This window comes from Triticum urartu, chromosome 6 (assembly GCF_003073215.2).
Source record: "Triticum urartu cultivar G1812 chromosome 6, Tu2.1, whole genome shotgun sequence".
NCBI lineage: Eukaryota > Viridiplantae > Streptophyta > Magnoliopsida > Poales > Poaceae > Triticum > Triticum urartu.
In genome coordinates this window covers 183,680,420-183,686,678 of record NC_053027.1, presented here as the reverse complement: position 1 = coordinate 183,686,678, position 6,259 = coordinate 183,680,420, and the positions used below count along the sequence as shown (strand labels likewise).

Sequence of the window (6,259 nt, the reverse complement as noted above, 5' to 3'; positions counted from 1 at the left end):
CTCATCACATCATGCTTCCATAACAATGAACGACCAGGTGGTGCAGGTAGCCGCCGTCGTGCTGTGGTGAGTGCTAGGGATTTTACAACCTCGCCGACCCACCAAGAAACATAGAAATTAGTCCTGGTGAAAAAAGAAAGATGGAGAAGGAGGCAACCAGGTTGAGGTTCCCCAGCAAAATGAAGAGATACTTCCCTACCATGGTGGTTGACGACTGCCCTACCACCACCAGCGCGCCGACAAACACCCTGGCGTGGGGATCCATCAAGAGGACCTTAGTTGAGCCATCATCGTCGGTAGCGCAGGCGCGCTTACGGATGAAGTCCCCGGCTTGGCCCGACCACCTCCGCTTGGGTTTCGCAACCTCGTTTGCCCATCGCCGATGTTGCCATCAGCCACCCTCGTCTCTCTCTCTCTCTCTCTCTCTCTCTCTCTCTGCAGCGGCGACGACAGTAGTGGCGGCGATGGCAGTAGTGGCGGCGCATAGGTTTCACCTTAGGTCAAGAGATCGGGGAGTGGTCCACATGTTAAGAAGTGAATAACTCTGATGAATCTTGAGCCAACACATATTTACCTGTAACATAATTATTTATTTATTTTTTGAAAAGAAGGAATACCTTCGGCTTCTACATCAGTCGATGCATGTAGCCATATTATTAGAAATCAAAGCAGAGTCTTAACATCCAAGGAAGCTCAAAATCTGGTAATAAAGCGCCACATCCGACGATAAAGAACATGCTACGATGCCTACACATCTAGCCTATTATTAACTCGCCATCCAAATCGGCTGAAGATAGCCCATACTACCGTCCCCCAGCGGTTGCACCCAAAAACCATAGACCCCCTGTAGTCCGCATGAGTAACGACCACATACGAATCCATGCTGTAGCTCTGGATAACCTGCGAAAAATTGGTGAATGTTGTACCATTAAAAATCATATCATTTGTAGTGTTCCATATAGCTCATAATAAAGCACATATCCCTATCCGAATATGTTTAGCTATGTGTATGTCTACTTCATTAAGCCACGTTACAAATAACGTGTTCATGCTCATTGGAGGTTGGATGTTAAAATCTATGTGGATAGATCGCCATAACAATTTTGCAAGTGGACACTCGAGAAAGAGGTGTTTAATCATTTCGTTTTGATCACAAGAACAGCACCTGGGATTACCAACCTAATTCCTTTTCATCAAATGATCTTTGGTCAAGATGACTTCTTTATGGACGAACCACATAAAGATCTTGATGTGGAGTGAAACTTTAATATTCCATATGGTAAATTGATATGAACATTAGTTACAGCAATGGACTACGGAGACTAATGGCATATGCTGTAGTGAGTCCATGATGTACTCCTTAGCTCCTTGTACATAGAAAATAAAGACCGTTGAGCCCAATGATTCCTCTTGTGCATTGCATCAAACACATGCCATGTACACCGTAATGGAATCAAAGTTTGGATAGACAAAAGAAACATGAGACATAAAAAGTTAATCAGGAAGAGAGTTTGCTTGAGCAAACCCAGCCGACGCCCCGCTTGTCGGGTGATCAGCGCACGGGCCACTAATCAAAGCGTCATCATCCATATATTTATATTGCGGACTTTTTTGCAGGAAAACAGTCCAAATCTTATTCCTTGGAAACGAAATACTAAGCATAGTGTGTATCATTTGAACTATGTTAAGGAAGTAGAGGGGATCGAATCTCAAAAGTTGATTCCAGTAGGCTTCCCACTGTCGCCCATCACTATGTCAAACTGTCAGTACAAGATGTCAAGATCGAGCGTGACAATGCATCCCTCCCTTCCTCCTCGGGCTTCACCTCTAAGCCTCTAGAAGAAGTTCATCACATCATGCTTTCATTACAATGAACGGTGAAGTGGTGCAGGTAGCCGCCGCCGTGCTGTGGTGAGTGCTAGGGATTTGGCAACGTCGCCATCCCACCAAGAAATATAGAAATTAGTACTGATGAAAAAACAAAAATGGAAAAGGAGACAACCCGGTTGAGATTTCCCAACAAAACGAAGAGACACTTCCCTACCATGGCGGCTGGCGGCTGCCCTACCACCAGCAGCGCGGCGACGAAAACCCTAGAGCGGGGATCCATCAAGAGGACCTCGGTTGAGTTGTCATCATCGGTAGCGCAGGTGCGCTTACGGATGAAGTCCCCAGCCTGGCCCAACCACCGACGCTTGAGTTTCGCAAGCTCGTTTGCCCGTCACCGTTGTTACCATCAACCACCCTCGTCTCTCTCTCCCTCTCCCTCTCCCTTCCTCCCTCTCTCTCTCTCGGCAACGGCGACGACAGTAGTGGCGTCTCCCTCCCTCCCTCTCTCTCTCTCGACAGCGACGATGACAGTAGTTGCGGCGATGGCAGTAGTGACGGCGCGCATAGGTTTCACCCTAGGTCAAGAGATCGGGGAGGGGCCTGTGCGGTGTCAACATCACGATTGTCTATTTGGGATCGAATGAGAAGCCTCGAAATTTGTTTCTAGAGTAGCGGCCCACACGGGAGGAAGAGGTCCATCGGACGGTCCAAAATGATTCAGACGCGCGACCTAACAAGGAAGAGGTTCATTGGACGGTCAAAAATGATCTAACGATCAAAATTGTTGATAACGTGAGAGGCTTTCTAACATGCTTTGTTTTAATGCATCTAATAATAAATGGGTCCGAGCCTTTAACTAGGCTAAACGTAGTTGTGGGCCAACCCTATAGGCGTTTCCTCGTCAGGAACCGACTGCATTGTGGTTGATATGATTCCAGCTAGTCGCCAAACTTGAAGCCCCATTTGCATGCAGCCGAGAGATTTTGATATCCGTGTTTACGAACTGGTCCTTGATCTATAAAAGGAAAATTGGGTTACTGTTGAAGATGCCCTTACATCATTTACATCATGTGGTCTAGGCACGAAATAAAGTCGGATCGATCATTTATTACAATAGAAAAGGAAAAGAGCATACGTGCACACGTACACAATCCACGCAGACAAACAAAGACAAGTGTCCACGCATGCACAACACAGCAGTGCGCGCAGCCGATACACTATGCGGTGACTGACGGACGTTCTCACTGCACCTTCACCTCAGTGACGCTCCTCTGGCTCCCGGGCACGCGCGGCACCGTCACGTACAGCACGCCGTCCTTCACCTCCGCCGCGATCCCGTCCACCCGCGCGTCCTCCGGGAGCAGCAGGCTCGCGTGGTAGCACCCGTAGCTGCTCGTCGACCACCATTCGCCGTCGCCACCGTGCTCATCCTCCACCCTCTTCTCGCCCCGGATGACCAGCGCGCCGTCCTCCACCGTGACCCGCACGTCGTCCTTCCCCAGCCCCGGCACCTCGAACCGCAGCCTGTACCGCTCCTCGTCCTCCCGCACCTTCCCGAACAGCGGCCGCCACCGCTCCAGCGGCCGGCTCAGGGTCTCCGCGACGTGCGACAGCGCGCTCCCAAGCCCTGCATGTACACCTACGTCAACAACCGCCGGCGGGACGGCGTGCGCGACAGTCTGGAAAGAAGTACGGAGGGAGTAGCCGCTATGTACCGTTGACGAGGCGGAATGGCGCGAAGTCCCGAAGGTCTCTCCAAGGCCAACGGCCCCCGGGAGCAGTGGCAGAGCTGGAACGGTCCGCCACGGCGACCTCCCGGCGGTTCGTCTCTCCTTCCAGGGGAGCCCTGGTCGCGGCGCTGTCAGCTGCCGCGGAGGAGAAGAGGGACCGGAGGTCCATTCCTCCGTGAGAACTGGCTGACGCTGGCCTCGCCATAGCTGCCGCGCGGCCGGCGAGGGCCTTCTTGAGGCACAGGCGAGCTAAAGCCATGTGTCCTGTAACAAACTCTGCTCGGTGAGTTGCAGTGTGCTCTTCGTCACTTTGCTCTTTGGTCGCTCTGCTTGAACACACGGAGACGGGTTGCATTATAAAGCGGCAACACACAAGAGAAGCAAGGAGATGCATCTGGAACTCTGGAAAGAACCGAACACTTCCGAAACCTTCTCGTAGCAACTAGAGCAGTTGCTCTAGCGAAGTCGCCCTATGAATATGGAGCGCAGTGATCTAAACGATGGGAAATGCATTGAAGCACCCGGGTGCACGCACTCGTATATAAAAATAGTATTAAAAATAAGAAATTTTAAAAAAAATCTGAATTTTTGGATATCAAAAATAAGTATTCATTGTACACATGTGTTCATTTTCGTGGGAAATGGATGCCTGCGGTATCCGCGGCACAGGAATTACGGTTTGACATATAGTATATCCAATTTTTTTTCTAAACATAACAATTTTTTTCTTTTTTATTACATTACCTCGAGCACCCATTCCTCACAAAACTGAACACGGATATACAATGGACTCCCAGGTTGGATATTCCGAAATTTCTGATTTTTTTTTAAATTTTCTAATATGTTTTTAGTGCTATATTCGTATAGGGGTGTGTGGCACCTGAGAGCCTCAAATCCTCGTCCATATTCTTCTTTATGAAGGAAGTATTTCATATGGCCGCATTGGCTATGTGCATAAAGACTTTTTTTATTGCACATAAAAGACATGTGTGTTTCACTTGTCATAAACAGACTTTAGTTCGATATCAATCGCCGCCTCATTGTTTCCATTCAAAATTAAATATTGATTTCAAGCAGGATTTCGATATAGTTATGAAAATGCATCAAGTCGACTAGAGGGAGGGTGAATAGGCGATTTTTACAAATTCGTCACTGAGGAATTTCAGGGTGAAGAAATTCCTAAGTCACGAACGACTAGCAGCGGAATAAGTATTCAGGTGCAAACATAACAGAACAAAGGCACAATCATCATGATGAAATGAAAACAAGCACAGAGTACAGAAAGCGTAAACACATGATAAGCAGGCTGAAGACAAACTGACTGAAAAAATTAAACTGAGAAAATTGAGAAAGTCTTCAGTCAAAGTTTTCAAACAATAGCGATCAAGTACACAACACGGTAATGAGGAAATGAAAGGGTTGAAGAAATAAAACAGTTAGCTCGGTGAAGATAATGATTTGGTAGACCAGTTCCAACTGTTGTGACAGTTGTACGTCTGGTTGGAGCGGTTAGGTATTTAAATCTGAGGACACACAGTTCTTACCGTACTCTCCTTGAGCTAATGTCACACGGACCTCGCCCAATCACTCGTGGTAAGTCTTCAGGTGACTTCCAAACCTTCACAAACTTGGTCACCCGGCGATCCATAATTTTCTTTTGGATGCTCTAGACCATGACACCTAACCGTCTGGAGGATGCATAGTCCTTAAAGGTAATAAATGTCGGTTCCACACAGGAACAATCTCTTCAGTGATGCTCAATCACTTTGGGTTTGTAGGTGTTTGGTTTGGGGTTTTGGGTTTTCCTCACTTGATGATTTCGCTCAAAGTCCTTGAAGGATGAAATGCTCTCAATGACAAGTGTCAGTTTCTCGCGGAGTAGCCAACCAACTAGTGGTTATAGGGGGTGGCTATTTATAGCCTAGGGAGCAGCCCGACATGACAAGGCATAAATGCCTTTCAATGATATGACCGTTAGGTGGGTGGATATTTTGAGACAGCTGGCAAGCAGCACAACAACGGTCGAAAATTTGGCTATCAAGTTCCTCGGGGCTATCATGTTCCTCACTTGTAGGCAATCCGCACTGGTGAATTCCTAACTCCTTAGTCAGAATAAATTCCTCAGAGAACAGAAGATCTTCGTCTCTATCACTGAAGAAATTGACTGGACTATATGAGATTTCGAATGGTTTCACTCGAAAGGATTGGTAGGTGTAGGATTTTGAGATGAGCATCACTTGGAAACTTTTTCTTAGTTTTACCTCGACCCCTTTTAACAATACGGTGTTTCCTATGACTCAAGAAAGAGAAAATGAAACTACGAAAACAAAAGTCTTCACGCTTCATGTTCCTCGCATCAATACCAAGTCTTCAGGATCACATCAATTTCTTCACTTTCAAAGTCTTCAGAAAACCAAAATCTTCAGTTGAAGACATTCATTTTTAGGGGTCGACTTTCTCTGTAAATATCAAACTCCTCATAGACTTATAGACCTTTGTACACTCACAAACACATTAGTCCCTTAACTTATAAGTCTTCAATACACCAAAATCACTAAGGGGCACTAGATGCACTTACAATCTCCCCATTTTTGGTGATTGATAATAATATAGGTTAAGTTTTCAATGGGGATAAACATATGAAGTGTAAATACTAATATTCAGGAATTTGATTGCAAAATATAGAAAAACTCCCCCTA

General features: G+C 46.7%; 1 protein-coding gene across 1 annotated transcript; it reads right to left on the bottom strand.

Moving 5' to 3' along the window:
- Positions 1-2,840: 2,840 nt before the first annotated feature.
- LOC125515706 (23.6 kDa heat shock protein, mitochondrial) lies at positions 2,841-3,911 on the bottom strand. The gene is made up of 2 exons (XM_048681217.1): positions 3,546-3,911; positions 2,841-3,457 (listed from the first exon to the last, which is right to left on the bottom strand). Exons 1-2 carry the CDS (start codon positions 3,817-3,819, stop codon positions 3,072-3,074), a joined length of 660 nt encoding a protein of 219 aa, XP_048537174.1. The 5' UTR covers positions 3,820-3,911; the 3' UTR covers positions 2,841-3,071.
- Positions 3,912-6,259: the final 2,348 nt, after the last annotated feature.